The sequence below is a fragment of the Callorhinchus milii genome, unplaced genomic scaffold (assembly GCF_018977255.1).
Source record: "Callorhinchus milii isolate IMCB2004 unplaced genomic scaffold, IMCB_Cmil_1.0 Scaffold13, whole genome shotgun sequence".
Lineage (NCBI taxonomy): Eukaryota > Metazoa > Chordata > Chondrichthyes > Chimaeriformes > Callorhinchidae > Callorhinchus > Callorhinchus milii.
In genome coordinates this window covers 468,187-484,652 of record NW_024704754.1, presented here as the reverse complement: position 1 = coordinate 484,652, position 16,466 = coordinate 468,187, and the positions used below count along the sequence as shown (strand labels likewise).

General features: G+C 38.0%; 1 protein-coding gene across 2 annotated transcripts in view; it reads right to left on the bottom strand.

Annotated features, from left to right (window-relative positions):
• The window catches only part of gabrb2a (gamma-aminobutyric acid type A receptor subunit beta2a), a 52,004-nt gene that overhangs the window by 16,028 nt on the left and 19,510 nt on the right, over nucleotides 1–16,466 (bottom strand). For both annotated transcript variants that reach the window (XM_042339900.1, XM_042339901.1), the window contains exon 4: nucleotides 3,651–3,871. In XM_042339900.1, the coding sequence (XP_042195834.1) occupies nucleotides 3,651–3,871 (221 nt within the window). The remainder of the gene's footprint in view (nucleotides 1–3,650; nucleotides 3,872–16,466) is intronic.

The following is a 16,466-nucleotide window of genomic DNA, read 5'->3' as shown; positions in this document are numbered from 1 at the left end:
TAATGACATGTAACAACAATAGGAAGTCGAATCCCACTTAAAACTTGGTTTTGCTCCTGCAAGTGAGCACAAGGCATATAGTCTTACTGTGCCTGATAACACTGTGTTTGTTTGTTTGTTTGTTTGTTTGCAGAAGTTCTCTCTGCCTCTGCAAATATCTTTCAAGAAAATCCATCAAATTGAGCCAGTTCTGACCACTGCTGTGCGATACAGAGACACTGTTTGTAATTAAGCTACTGGGGAGCTATGTGGTTTAATAGTGTCTTTATATGGAAACAGAGTACGTTATAACACTGCTGGAGCCTTCAGCAGACGAAACCAGCTGTTTGCTGGAAGGACAACTTGTCTTCCAATATTTTAGCTGAAGTTTTATTTTCTCGGTGTATCTGCCATGGATTATATGTACACAACGCTCACTCTTTTACTATGTCATTGAATTCAACTCCTGCCCCTGTGTCCAAAAAGATTATAAGTTATAATCTTAAGAGCTGCACTGCAGTGGGTTTATCGGGTTGGGCGCTGGTACGTATCTGACCATTGTTACATCCTATTCACAACCACTGGATTCTGAGAGACAATGATACAAATGGCAGCGTTAAACGGACATCCTCACAGACTGTTCGCTGTATCCTGTCAACCGCATTGTATAATTGCCAAGAAATGAAGTCTAATAGCCCTTTGATTATTATTAAACATGTTGTTTGATTAAAAACAGAATGTTTTGGTGTGGAATCTATGTGCTCCCAGCAACACTGTACATAATACAAGCGTGATCTTTGAAAGGCCCGCTCCAATCTACTTAAGAGTTTAAAGCCAACGGGGAACCCAGACAGTTAGAAGCATTAACATTTCACGTTACAATTTGAAGCAGAGGAAATAAGAATTGTAGGATATATAAAAAAAACATGCTTCGACCCAAAGCACTAAAATCTTCATTTTTTTAAGTTCCCAGTTTCTAAGAACACTTGCGCTATTTATTTTGTCTATCACCAATAAGACCAATTATCAATCCTCTTGGCAAGTTCTCAACGGTTTAACACAGTCCCGTTTCTAGCTCCTCAGCAAATCGTTTTATTTAAAATCAAATTACAAAGACTTTTGTTTTTGCGCCCAAATGTTTAGCATTCTGCGAACTCAGCAGATCATTCACCACCACATTTTCAGTGACCTCTGCAACGTTGAGATCCTCTGGATACCGTCCTTGTGCAGGACTATTTTTCCGATAAGAGTAAAAGCACTCTTGTGGTGTCCCCTGATGACTCTAAGTCATTCACTGAATAGCTGAGTCGCTGTGTCGTACAGGCTGGGAATGTTCTGGGTTCCATCACTGACCTGTCCTGAGCTAGTGGATCTTAACTGGGGCAACACGAGTGCTAGGATCGACTCAGGATAGTTCTTCAAAGCAAGTGGAACATTCACAGAGGCTAATGCTATCCAGCTCCCTCTGCTGGATGTGAGTTTGGACAAACACCAAGCAAAGACAGGCTAAGGCTGAGATGAATAATCTCGCCAGTCAGCACTCATTTGGAAAGCTCACAGATAAACAACAATAATAATAATAATATTGATAATAATAATCCTCGCATTTGATACAGCGCCTCATCACGTCTTCGAGACGTCTCAAAGAGCTTCACAGCATGTACTGTAAAGTGAACTGACTGCGTGTTTTGTGGGCGAAAGCCGGCAGCCAATTGCGCACAGCAGCGTCCCCACAAACAGCCGTGGGTTGAGTAACCAGATTTTTTAAAAAAATTTTTGGCCACTTAAGCAAGGCACTTGAGGGTGACTGATTTCCGTGGAATCTTATTTGGGTAGAAAGAAATAGAAGGGAAATGTCTTCAAGACAGGAGGAACAGAGAACAAAAGGCGATATAAAATGAAAACTGTTTTTTATACAGTTAAAGTTTTGATAACCATGTTCATACATCAAATCATTACCAGGGATTTGACTATATGAACCTAATTCCTCCAGGAATGTCCCTGTCAGCTATTTTTTTTTGGGGGGGGGAGGGGGGGGGGGGTCAGCCGGGCGTCTGACACACACGGAAACTCATCACCGAGCTTAAGAGCATCCGAACCAAGCCGAGAATTCCATGCGAGTATTCCACTGAGAATTCCCCACATGACATCGCCAAGTGCTATTTGAGTGCTATTTTATGCAACAGCATGATTGCAATTCAGGAATAGGTCCTGGGATTCGTACGTAAACTTTCCAGAATTTTAGGCATTGTGTCTTAGGGATCCATGAGTCATATCCTCTGGACAATGAGGATCAAATATTATTATGTCACAAAATTCTGAAAATAGTCAGAAAGTACAAAAGCATAGAATTGCCATAGACCGCAACACAGGATTGTTCAGAGCGAGAAGCTTATGGTTATCAGCATCTGTCTTCTTTAACTGTTTATAAGTTTATGTGTTTCAATGGACCATACAAGGACATTTAAGGATTTGATATTAATGTTCTTAAAAAGGTGAGTGTATGATTCGTTCTTCAATACTATTAACAAAAAACCAACACTAGTTCGCAGAGGTCCAAACTATGTGTCGTACTCTTTCAGTGTGGTGTAAAGTGGACATAGGTAACATCAACTTAGGTGTTCCTTTTGGTCAATTCATCTATTTTCTTTTTCTTCACTGGTCTAAACTGTCAATATGTTTCTGTTTTAAGTTAATGAAATGTAGGTCAGACACAGTTAAAAAAAACACAGGTCTATTCATCTCTCAATCTTGGGCTCATTATAGAATTTGTAAAGTTATACAACATTGGACTTTTCGAATCAAATTAAATATTGATTTATTTGGATCTCTAGAGCCATGGAAGGGAGAAAGGATAAGTAAAAGCTGAAAACGATTAGCAAAGTTTTTGTAAAATATTTATTTTAATGGTGTTTAGATTTCCAATTGAAGAGATTTGGAGCCTCTCCTCTGATTAGATCTGATTTGATGCTGCATCACGACAACTCCTCACAATTTTCCTGGATCTGAACCTCAGAAGAACAATTCCCACTACTCAAGTGTGACATTTCAATTTCCCAAACCATTCACCCTTGCGACCCGAATGAGATTGAAAATTTAAACCCAACTGATGAGAAAATATGGAAAGTTTCTTCTGTGAACTCACATCTGAATAGGAACTAAATTGAGATTGTCTAAATTCATTTCCCGTTAGAAACGTAGAGCAATCTATAAGCTAGAAGCCTCATTTCATCAGTCTGAGCTCCAGTTTCAGCTTCAGATTTAGAGGAATCACAGTTGATCTTCAGGAGAATGAATCGCATAGTTTTTTTTTCCTTTACCGAGAGAAACGCTATTCAAAATCATTGGTGATCATATGTATTCAATGCTTCAGTAATAGCTTCACCTCAGCCGATGCACTATATGTTAGAATGAAGGTCACTGATACACAAATGGAAGTTTCTCTCATTGAAAATTGTCAAAATATATAAAAATCCAAAGTTTAAAAGCTGGGCAAATGTGACAGCTCTAGAGAGCGCGCTGAACAAATGGAGAGCTTTATATATATATATATATATATATATATGTTCATTGTGACATTATACTTTTCAGTCTGTGTGTATCACAAGAACCATGGCTTAAAAAAACTGAAATAAAAAGATTAAATTGCTGTCGACCCTAAGAACACTAACCTGAGACCGTATAAAACTGTGCCGTCCGGATGCAAACGTATCATTCGGTTCTTTACAGTGACACCGTGCACAAAAGATTTTTTATCATTCAGGAAATATGTATCTGGAACCCAGAGCTGATCGGCCACCCTGTTATCCAATGTCAGGTTCAGGGGTATTTCTGAATAGGATAGTCTCTTGTCTCGCCAAGCCTGCTGGAAGTACATCGTCAGGGTATAATCCTAAAATACGTAAAGGGAGAAAATAATATCAGTTTTGGGTTGACATGAAACAAAATCTTTTCTGCCCAATGTATTTTTTTTGCTATTGTTATAGATATTATTATTATTATTATTGAGTTTTCTAATAAATTATGTAGCATTATCCAATACAACATTTGTGTTCGCACCCACTGGCAATGTTACCACATTCTTTTTATTTATTAGGACTTAAAATCAATATTGTAGAGGATTTAGTACTCTTCACGGTAACAAAATGGAAAGCAGTAAAACAAAGCTTCATTTTACATCCAAATAATGAATTAAAATGTCAATAATCGTCATCGTTTCAAGGAACCCTCTGTTTTATGACAGATTTAGTTGTATTTAATAATCCTTGCATTAGATGTATTGCCTTATCACGTCGTTGAGTCATCTCAAAGCTCTTCACAGGAATATACTGTAGAGTGAATTGACAGTGTATTTTGTAGGTGTGAATTTGACACTTAAAAGGTCACAGTTTATGCCAATTCGATATGATTTTGTTGCGGAATCAACACAAACTCTGTGGCGTATCTGCCCTTTCAGGGGTTCATTCAAACACTGTCTCGAGGAGCGCGGACAGCACAAAGCAACCTCTTTGACCGTTACCATTTAAATTTGAAAAGTTCCCAAGAGGTTCCTGCGGTTTCCCGTGAAGGCTTTTAATATCAGTAATGACTCTGATACAAACCGGCTTTCTAACAAAGCTACAGGTTAGCTCGGGTGTATGCACTGGTTACTACAGGGCATTTCTTTTCATGTACTGAACTGAGTAACGTGACAACCAAACTCCAGCCTGGCAATTGATTTGCTCTAGTGCAGGCATCTTTTTGAATTGGTCCTTTTAGTATAATTTTCCCCATTGAACAGGACTGCGTTGGTTAAGATACAGCCCCTTCGTGGGTCTAGTGCTTTGGCACTGCAATGTGCCGTGCCACGGACTGACGATATGAAGTCTGTGCTATCTGATCCCGAATGTAGGAGTTCCTCTCCATGAAGAGGAACAAAAAAATAATCCATCAAAGGGCAAGTCAGCCTACAGGCCTGAGCTCACATGCTTTCTTGTGGCTTCTAATACAGGGGCCTGTTAGCAGACACATCTCATTACCATTTTAGATATGGAAAGTTGAGTGGCTCAAAAATACAGAGAACCAAAAAGAAACGAAACAGTGGAAGTTCAAGGAGAATGACATTTACAGCAGAACTTTCACCACAAACTACGGCTCTTAAAAACAGAATTCAAATCAACGGCCCTCACATTTTGTTATGGCTTTAACCTAAAGACAAATGTCTTTTAAAAAACTCATACATTCAGCCGTAATTCAGCAGCTTGTTTTCTAAAAAAAAAGCTTTTGGATTAAAACAGATTTTAAGAATTTCCCCAAATTTTGCCACAATTTGCACGACCATTAATTTTAAGATAATGGTCTTAAGGCAACGACAATGAAAATGTTGAGCCTCTGCTGTGGAATATTACATTTGTGAATTGCACGCACAACTATTCTATAAATTAATTAAAACAGCTAAAAATAAAACACGAAAACGCACTGTGAAACATAGAAAACAGAAATTATTCATCAGGAGTTAATCTCTCTCCGATTTAACATTGCGTAAATCAATACCACATTTCCTCAAAATATTTGTTAACAAAAAAATAAGTGGTTTTGTTACTCAGTAGAAATCGAAATGCAAAAGCAAATTCAGAAACCCGTGGAATGGTCTGATTATTTTCCTCGGCCTGGTGGGAGCCGTGGGAAGCTGATGTTCATGACCTAAACTGTGTTGGTCTGGAGACCAAAAATCTTAAACCAGTTGGTGTCCTGCATCCACCTCCACATCCATCTGTTTGTTCCTGACCAAAAATGAAATGCAAATTGCAGGCGAAGAAAAACAGGTATCAGTGGAGCCGCAGCAGTGATCTAAATATAAATTGTGGACCACATTCTGCTGGATACCATGGAGCTCACTCGCCCTGCCACATCGCACAATCCTCCTCCGCCATGGCACCTAATCTGCCAGCACAACAATGCAACAATCTAATTGCACCAGAAGAACATTAACGTACATTAAACACGAGTAAATTGGATTTGAGAGTAGGGGTTATGTAGGTGTTGTGCGGGGCATGATAAGGTAAAAGCAATTTTGTCTTCCATTTAGCACATTTCATTTTGCGCAGCAGAGCTAACTTACAGTAATTTTACCAATCGAATGGGCTTTGTTTCCAGTTGTGTCCTATCTTTTCTTGATAACAGCAGTTTTATTCATTTAAAGATTTTGATTTTTACGGTATGTCCTTAATCTTTAGGATTTCGTGTCATGCTGCTGGAAGTTTAATATATTACTAACTTGGTTATGTCATGTCTGCTATCCTGAAGGGGTCCACAGTTTAGTTGCTGCTTGCCAAGATTAATTTATGGTGTTTCTAATGCAATTTTGTCACTGTGTTGCAATATATTGTAGAGACATCACAGATGTGACTTTTGCTGATTTAACATGATTCAGATTTATAATAAGTAGTGAGCAATTTCAAGTATGATAAAGCGTTTAGCAAAATTCCTTCCTTGATGTGAAGCTGAGCAGAAAGAAAAATATCCTCAATGAATATTCTTAAACTATTAAAATAAAAACAAGAGGTTAACACATTTTATCCAAAAAAAGACCCCAAGGTCTCCCTTACATCGATGGAAAAGTACATGTGTATTTTCAATCCGAATGAAAAATAACGGAAAGATTTGATTTCCAGTTTTCTTTTTATTCAAGGCCTCAGCTCATACTTCAAATAAGGTCAATCATTTCTGGTGAAAACTGGTGCTGAGGTTTTACTGTTCCATCTCCGTAGATTTTTTTTCTTCTTCCATCGAGCACTGACAACAAAATGACTTTGAAAGTCTGACCCTAAGACAGATGAGCTCCCCCCAACTGTCCTGTTTGCATGGCGGATTGCCACAACAGAAGGTTATTTCTTAGCCGTAGATACAAAAATAACTGAGGTCGGCAGCAATGTGAGCAGGCAGCACACAGGGGTCTGAATCGAAATAGATACTTGCTAAACCTCTTGCTATCAATCGTATACTCATTTTTGGTATCAACTCATGGTTAGTAACTAGAGTAAGATAAAAGGTGTGTTCTTGGAAAGTTACACTTCTGGATGTTACACCATTTTGGCCAATATTTAGTTGCTCAATGCTACCTCTCTCTCTTTCTCTCCTAATTTTTTTTAATCAGCCTGGGGTCTGACACATGTGGGAAACCCAGCACCGTTGCTTAAAGAGTATCCAAACCAAATTGAGAATTCCATGCATCCCACCTACACATGAAGATAAACTATTTAATGCAGATTGACGAAGATTAGCTAACATTATGACGACAGAAAAATAGCACGAATGTTTTTAATTCTTATGATGTTTTAAAATATTGGAATATATCTGCCAGAAATTGGGGAAAGAGTGATTTGGGAGTTTTGCAATGAACATAGGTCCACACTAACTGCACTACCCTCAAAGGAGACACTCAGATTGGACATTGTAGAGTGCGATTATATTAATTCTTCAAAACCAAAAGTGAGTTTCTCACATTTGGATAAAGGAGTAAGAAAAATCTGGTCTTAACTGTATTACCCACATTATTCTAATTGCACAAACACATTAGCCGTGTTTGATTTTCTTATGATACTTTACCTTCTTCAATGAAAATAAATCAATTTAGAACATGAATATTCAAATGAAGATTGAATACATTTATGATATTTTACTCCACTGATTGGTTTAACAGAGCAAAGTGCTTAGATGCTTTTCTTCTTGACAAAAACAAGTTGCTTACCTTGGAGTCAATTAGAATGCAACCTGATGGTTTCAAATATAATTTGCTGTCTCTTTCTATCAATGCCAAATTTTAAATTAAGGCTGCACAATTTTGCACAACCTGAAATTTTCAGAGAAAATGGTCTCATACATTCAGACAAAATGGAATTATTGGCTTCAGATTCTCCTGAAAAAGCTTGAGTTTCAAAATTTTAAAAACATATTTGGAGATAATATTTAGTGAATATTATGTATGCATCAGTTTTCCCAACTATAATTGTGTGACAGTAAATCTACTTATTGTGTTCAATGTGCCAGGATTGCTAAGGTGCCGGTTCCGTAAGGTGTTCCAATACAGAATAACAGATGACAGCCAGGGAGATGTAAGACTTTAATTCAACCAAATAGTTTCATGATCAGATAAATGCTAAGATTTTGGAACACCAGCAGAACTATGAGTGAGTTACGGGAGGGATTGCACTGTCAGACATTTTAACAATAAAACTAGTGATATGGAAGTAGAGGGTAAATATGTCAACGCAAAATATTGTACTTGAACTCTTATAGCAGCGCAATATGATAAGAGCAGAAATTTTGGCAGAAGCTAACTCTAGATAATATATGTCACTAACAACTATGATGACTTCTGGTTCCTTCCTTTAGAAATGAAACCATGTTTAACATTACTCTCCACAGCATGCCCTTCACTATCGCACTTTATGTATAACAGGCTTCGTGGAAATTCACTTATCTTCCTCAGACTTTAGCATAACTCTACAGGCCTTCTTTTTGTTCTGTGACATTACTGCACAGATAAAAGCACCGGAGGCACTATCAAACGTATCTGTTTTCTCGAACCTTATTTTTAAACCCATTTGATTTAAGCTGTACATTTACTATAATTTGTTGCTATTCGATTACTCAGCTAAGTGTTTTCGCTATAATTATAGAGATTATCATTCACGACTTTTCCTCATCATTCTGCTCGTGTATATTTTATGGTTCAATGTCATCTCATGGGTAAGGTGAGAGGGCATTCCTAAGAAAGCCCAACATATTACTGTAGTAACACAGCAAATGCTTATCTTATAGCACAATGACAGAGTTAACCAGTTCATTGTAGAAACTCTCATTCGTTAAACATACAGTACTTCTGCATGTTTGAGGTGGATGTGTAATGTGATTTGCCTGAAGGTTAAAAGGATAAATATTGTAGTTTGTCTAATGTTTTCAGTGACATTTGCGTCAGACAAACCATATATTGAATTAATAAGAAGCAATACAGAGTTAGTGGACAGTGAAAGACAGCCAGTCAAACAATCCCAACAATTTAAAGAATGCACTAGCCACTCACCTTGCATTCAAATTATATATTTCATTATTTGTTTTAAGCAAAATTCACACCTAAAAATAATTTCGGCAGGTAATATCTTTCTGAAACGGCATAGTTACAAAAGTAATTTTTTCAGGCAACTAGCTAAGGTAGAAAACAAAATTATGTTCAGGATCTCTGAAAAATATTTTGGGCATTGCTATGTGTGCTGCAGTGTATTGATTTGTATTCCCCTAGGTGCTGATAACATGTCAATAATGTATTGGGAAATGTAGGAATGGTCCTGGAAACAATGTTAAATCCTACACCATAATTAATCTTGAGGTACTGACTGACATACTGATTGGCTTTACCTTCGTTACCAGACAGTGATCTATATGGGAAAACAAGACCAATAGCAACACGAACAGATCAAACAAATTCATGCCATGAGTTACTGTTCATATAAAGCAAATAATGTGGCGCTGAATGGGCTCAGAACATGGGGGATAAACTGGGATTAGAATAGTACTGCATGGCACAACAATAATAATAATAATAATCTTTGCATTTGATATAGCACCTTATCATGTCTTCGAGACGTCTCAAAGCGCTTCACAGAATATTCTGTAAAGTGAATTGACTTGTGTATTTGGGGCCGAAACGCGATAACCAATTGCCCACAGCAGTGTCCCACATAACATCAAACTAGAAGCACGATAGATAATTAACTGTAAAATCATGTACATATTGCATGCATTTAAAAAAAATTAAGCTCCTTCTGTTTCTCTATTTCAATTCCCATTTCCCCCCCTTACCACTTCTCCAGTCTATGGAAGAGAACAAGCAGATGGGAAGCAGATGGTCAGCTACTCTGACCAGGCACGAGGAGATGTGGACCGTGCCTCGAGAATGTTTCTTCCACTGATTTCCCACCTCTTGTGAGGGAATGATCTGGTCATTTCTCAGCGCCTTTACACAGTGGGTCAGTGAAGCTGAGAGTTCAGCAGCCTGATAGGATTTACCCTCACCCCATGTTCTTTGGCAACAACAACAACAAACAACACTTGTACAGCGTCCTCACACTGGAAAGACGTCCCAGGGCGCTGGACAATTGGGGATTTGGGACTCAGGCTGGGAGTTGGGGGTCAGGAGTGGGGTGAGAGCGGGGAGGGTGTTGATGTGGGAGGGTGGTCGAAGGCGCAGTCGAAGAGGAAGGTCTTTAGGCAGGACTTGAAGAAGGTAAAAGAGGGGGTGAGGCGGAGGGGTTGCGGGACAGGGTTCCATAGTGTGGGGCCAGCGAGGCTGCATGCCCGACCGCTAATGGTGGGCCGGGAAGTGCGGGGTACCTGAAGCAGCCAGTGTCCGCCAAGCGGAGGGAGCAGACAGGCTAATAGGGGGCACCATAAGTTGGTCTTCTAACACGTTAACCCAATGACTGCTGAATCTGGTATGAACCGGCCTCACGAGAGCGATATTATAGGCTACTGGGTTCTGATTCAGTGTAAACTCCACTGCGTCAACTCCTCTCATCATCAAGTCTTCATGTTTGTGCACTGCGTACCAACCCAAGTGCACAGATGAATACACACCCTGGATAAGTACATGCGCTGAGATATACAAAGTAAAAATCACAAACGTACAAGCACCTTTATAGACGGAAAGAATAGGATTAGAATGTGACGCGTGAGCACAGACTGACAGGAGGTCAGTCAGTATAAACATAAACAATAATAGATCTCTGCTCTAAAAACAAAAGGATGCCCTGAGCATTCGCTATTCCAGCTCATTCTTGTATAGTGGTGCAATGGCTTTGAAGTCATTTTCTCTCTCTCTCTACCGGAGGATATCGCCGTATGATTTATTGATGCTACAATAATCATTAAAGATATATAACAGTGTATTAATAATTAAGTTATTGTGGGATTCAGTCAAATCCTCCAGGAAAACATATGTCACAATCCAACCTCAACTTTGCCTGCAGGCTTTCAACAAATCCAGTCATTTTCTGGTAAATTTCCTTCAAATTTATGTAGGTCAACCATACACATAAAACAAGATTTGGAATCCCAAACTTGTGGTACAAGGCAAACTTTGCTGATTGGCAGATATCAAAGAGAATGTGTTACCTAGGAATGCTTGCGCATATGTGCAAAACATGCGCCAAGCTGAAAACCAAGGTAAACTATTGTCATTTTATAAAATATACTGACTTTTACATTTCTCAGTAATTATCAGTTATTATTCTTGGCCAGTCTCTGTGCTTTATATTCTTTGCATAAGGTGTCTCCAGTTTTCAAAGGGCTAAGTGAAATGATCAGATAAGTTAGAACTCTCCAGCCTTGAAGAAAGTCTCAGGGGTGGCCATAGAGTGTGTTCATCGCTAGACACTGTACATAGCATTGTGGACGCCTAACGGGCAGAGAAAATAAACTTGGTAAAAAGTACTTTCAGATATACCATCACATAAAACATTGCATTCCCTTAATCCATAAAATGGTTACACCTCAGATGGAAATAATATTCTGCAGGCAACATAAAGCATTGCATCCGAAGTCAACCTTCCATTTCTTTCATTCAGGGAAATTCTATGTAAAGAATCATTTGCAGTTCCCAATGGGATCATTACATTTACGCCAAATTAATGTTGTGCTTCACCCAGCTCCACTTACAGCCCTCGTTGCTACAGACTGTAGCATAAATTGTGTTATACAAGGCTTGAAACCAAAGATTACGCATTATTTGTAGTATTTCTTGACAGTTGCAAAAAAGAGCTCAATAACTAGAAATACGAACTTCTTCATAATGTTATTAAATAAACCAGCCATTAACAAGTGTATTTCGTGTCGCAGTCAAGAGGTTACACTTGGCTCAGTACCATTGCCAGACCGACTGTGCTCATTATTCAACTCTGTGCCTTTAGAAGTGTACTTCAGAGAAAAGAAAATTCCGTGGTAAATATTATTTGGCAGGTTGACCTATAAATATAACAAAAATAAATGAACTGTGAAAATAACCTGATTTATATCTGATATTGTACGTTGTACATCAGTCACTTTCCAGTCTCTGCTAATGCTGTTGCAAATTAGAAGCCTGAAATGTTCCCTAGTCTTAGCCTGTAGGACTTTGCACAGTATTGTAGAACATTCTTCAATTATTTCATAACTCCAAAGCTGGTTCTTTATATGATTTGTGGGAAACTGACACCCAAATCAAGAATTAACTTAATAATTTTGATAGAATGAATCTTAAATATTAAAATAAAAATATTCTTCTTTCCACAGGCTAAGACAACACGTCTGGCCTTGATAGTCTCGAAGCTGTAATGTAGTCAGGTGTCCAGTGAATTTTCCTGTAGATATTTTGTATGTTCATAGAGACATTAACTGAATGCAAAGTAAAAGTATAATGCTTTAAACTTGACATTCCCTATTTAATATGAACTTGGTAGCTCATTAACTACAACTCATTCATGAGTGACTGAAATTACACCACACAAGGAGGCTTATTTGGTCCATCAAGTCTATACTGGTGTTTGTTCCTCCACTAAAGATAACTGCTCCAATTCCATTTCCTCCTCATCCCCTTTTATGTTGGGAATCTTCTTCAAATGGTTGTCCAATTGTCTTTTAAATGTTGTTGTGGTTTCAGCCTCAATTGCTGTTTAAGGATGGCTTTCTTGCAGTTTTCTGCGAGAGAATGGTTCCTCTAACCTCCCCTTTAACGCTTCCAGTTTATATCTGCTGCTCAACAGATGTTTCAAATGTGTTCTTAGAACATACACTTTTAAATGGCCGAACTCTCTCCGGCTCAGGGTCAAGTGCTGTTAAGTGCTCCAAGACGCTACACCATGTGAAGGCCGCTATATACATGCAAGTTGTTGTTTTCATTTTCTTTCAGTCGATTGTTGTGTTAGAGTCAGAAGGTAATTGTAAACTAGAACAGAGATAAATAGAAGATCCATCTGTGTCGGTAACTTGCACAGACATCTACATTATGTATAGTGCTGCCAAGGACTGAACATTGGAACTTTCTATATTGAAATCCATTATGCGGAGCAGGTGTTGGTTGTTCAGGCAAAATCTCCTGTAATCAAAACAAGATATTAGGTGTAGAGTAGAGCTGTAGCGTTGAGGGTAGAGTTTCTTACACTGTTAGTCCATAAGCTGACGGATACGGTGCAAAAGAGGTAGAATTTCAAGATAGTTCAAGCTTGGCACAGCATGAATGTGGTCCTGACAATCGTGCCATTTTCTCGAGTGACTTTGAGAATATAAAAATAATAATAATAATATAATAATATAACAAAAATAATACTCGGCTTTTTTTTCTCCCTGTAGGTGGTAGTTTTCTTCAAGGTTTGAACTTGTTTCATCCCGAAATGACTGTGGTTGCTGGTTGGTTTAGCAAATATATCCCTGTAAGATTATTACGGGGAAAGCGATCTTAAATGTGAGTTGATCCAGTTTTGTACCAGTTGGGGAACTCTTCTGAGGAATATGAATGTATTCAGTAGGATCAGTTCAGGTATCTAATAACAACTCTAACAGTGACGATTTTCAAATGAGGATAAATTGCAGCTCCTGCAGATCTTGTTACTCAACACAGTATGAAAATCTCTAACCTATCTCTCCTCTCCTATCCTTTATGACTCCTAGATTAGAACAGTCCATCTCACCATCAGAACCAAACAGACGTAAAGCTTCCTCACACTGCAAGACTGGGCGTTTCTAACCCCATTTGTTTTTTTTGGTGAATGGGTTTCTGTTTGTCCAGGTGTGCGATGTCTCTCTTTGGTTTTGTTATCCTGGTTTATCACTTCAAACTCCAATTTGCACAGATGAGATTTGTGCAGAACTTTCTCATTATGTGACATTTTGAACTTTGCCTACAGTGACATAATTCCAGGTAAATTATTCACTAGCATTTGCATAAAGTAACTCGATCTGAACTGTCGCCTCATTATCCCATTGTTTCTCTTGAGACCAATTCGTCTTGTTGTGGAGATCTTGACTATATCAGACATGTTATTGGAGTCCAGCTTATCTGTAGCCTTTAGGTTCCCAAATTATTACTAAAATTATCCATTAATTAGAAATATGTCATGTCAAACCACAGGAATTCAATGACAAAGTTCACGTTTCTTCAATTAAGGAATACCATAAAAACGATCACATATTGGTCTCCAAAATGTGCTCTCAAGCTTTTCCTTATCAGCAGTTTTAAAGTATATAAAATACAGAAGCAACGAATGAAAAAAGGGCATTAGAAAGTGCCTACATAACTGACATTATAATATTCAAGCATTATGAGAAGATTTATTTAGATATATAAAAAAATTGGGCACTCAATCCAGGACTGTTTGTGGGGACACTGCTGTGTGCAATTGGCTGCCGTGTTTCCCCACAAAATATACAATCAATTCACTTTACGGTATATTCTGTGAAGCGCTTTGAGACATCTCGAAGACGTGATAAGTTGCTATATCAAATGCAAGGATTATTATTATTATTTACTTCCTCCATCTTTGATACCTGGTCTTTACATTTAACCTAAAGAAAAAAATAAATCAACTCTAGTTAAAATACTATATTCCATAATCTAAGGATGAAAACCCAAGATATATACATTATTTCACAGCACGTTTGCACCACACTGTTCATCAAGATGCTCGAAGACAGGTTTGTATTTGCAATTTCTCACACAGTCAATTACTCACTTGATTTGGTGATGACAGTCTGTGCACTTCCTGAGGGAAGGAAGTGTTAAATAAACACATGAACTGGAATCCAACAACGCAATGGCAAGTTGCTAAGCAACTTCGGGAGGTGTTTGTTAGTAACGCAGTTCAGTGGGTACTTTTGGGGAACAGAGCTCAACTTTTGCAACCAGGTTTGAGTGACAGAAAAGCTCACTCAGATAGTTAGCGTCTAGTCTATTACGTGCAACCTGAAAGGATTTTTTTTTTCCTTTAAAAAATTACAGCGAGTCCTTTTCCGATTCATTCTGTCTATCCATGGTGCAGAACTCAACCAGCAATTGAAAATATGAGACTCAAGAAGATATTCTGCTGGAGCATAAAATTACCCAAATTGGCACCGTTTGTCCATGGAAAATAACATTCCAAGTACATACTGTACTGGTGGCTTGTGAATTTATAGACTTGGGGAATATATTATCCAAGATTCTGATTATAGTCAAATACTGTGAAATATAATACCATGTACCCTATTATGCTCGAACCTATCTTCGTTGGTGTCAGATTTTGTGTAGTTCATGTGGTAATAAAAAAAAGCACAGTAGCAAAGTCACGAGTTGGTAATGAGATAAGATTAATAGCTGAGAGGAGAATGCTGGTATTATACATATTGTGATCACACAGATTTGTGCATTTGTAAAATGCATATTCAACAGAAAAAAAGTGTGAATAATTTCTTCTTCCAAGAGAGAATATATTTTTGGTCTCTTGTTGAATTTCCAAAAGGCGTACAGTGAATAGTTGAAAAGCTTAATGCTCACGTTGCTATGCTTAGTATAAGCCAAATATGTTGATGTCAATTACTGGATCCATGTGTCAAAGTCCATCTGTATAACAGGTTCTTCAGGTCTGCTACATGAAACAACTCCCAAGATAATTCCATTAATCTTGGTGCTCGATGAGGAGAAGCTGGTTATATTATATTCAGAGAGAGGAGAGAGCTCCGAGATCATAAAAGGAAATTATAGAAGTGCTTCAATATAAAGAACGTCAACTTCGGCAAATTCTTTATGTGTAATAATGTCTATCTTAGTAACTGTGACATTTGATATAGATTTCACTCGTAAATAATACAAATATTTATTCAAATAAGCAATTTATATTTATTTATACTGGTGCTGCTAAATTTGATTAACACGAGACTTGGTGGCAAGCAGAGAACATACCGACTTCTGTTCGAATAAAAGGTTTATTTTTTGCCTGTGTTAATGAGCCATCTGCAGATTAAGAATGGAGGATGTAACAATAATGCAGATCACAAAGTTAATTTGTAAGATCAGATGGTGGCTGAAGGAGAAACAGTACTCCAAAACTCCCTGTAAAGCAAATCTTCTCTATGCAGAACGGGCCGATTGTAAACTGATCAATCTAATGCCATCATGTTGCCTTTCTACCTGTAATTTGTGAAGTAAAAAAACGTTAATCATGGAAAAACAGTCCGACACAGCCTTATAATACACAGGTGGATAGGTCAAGACAACATCAACTTGCACTTATATAGCACCCTCCTCGTAAAATAATATCCCTCTTTGTGGGACTTTGCTGTGTGCAAATTGGCTGCCATGTTCAGCTACAAAAAGGTCACCATTACATCTTACAATACATCCTGTGCAGCACTTTGAAATTTCTTCACGATGTGCAAGGCGAGTGTCGATATTCTGGCAATATTGATTTTTTACTGTTGAGGAATTCTGTAGTCTGGGTAAT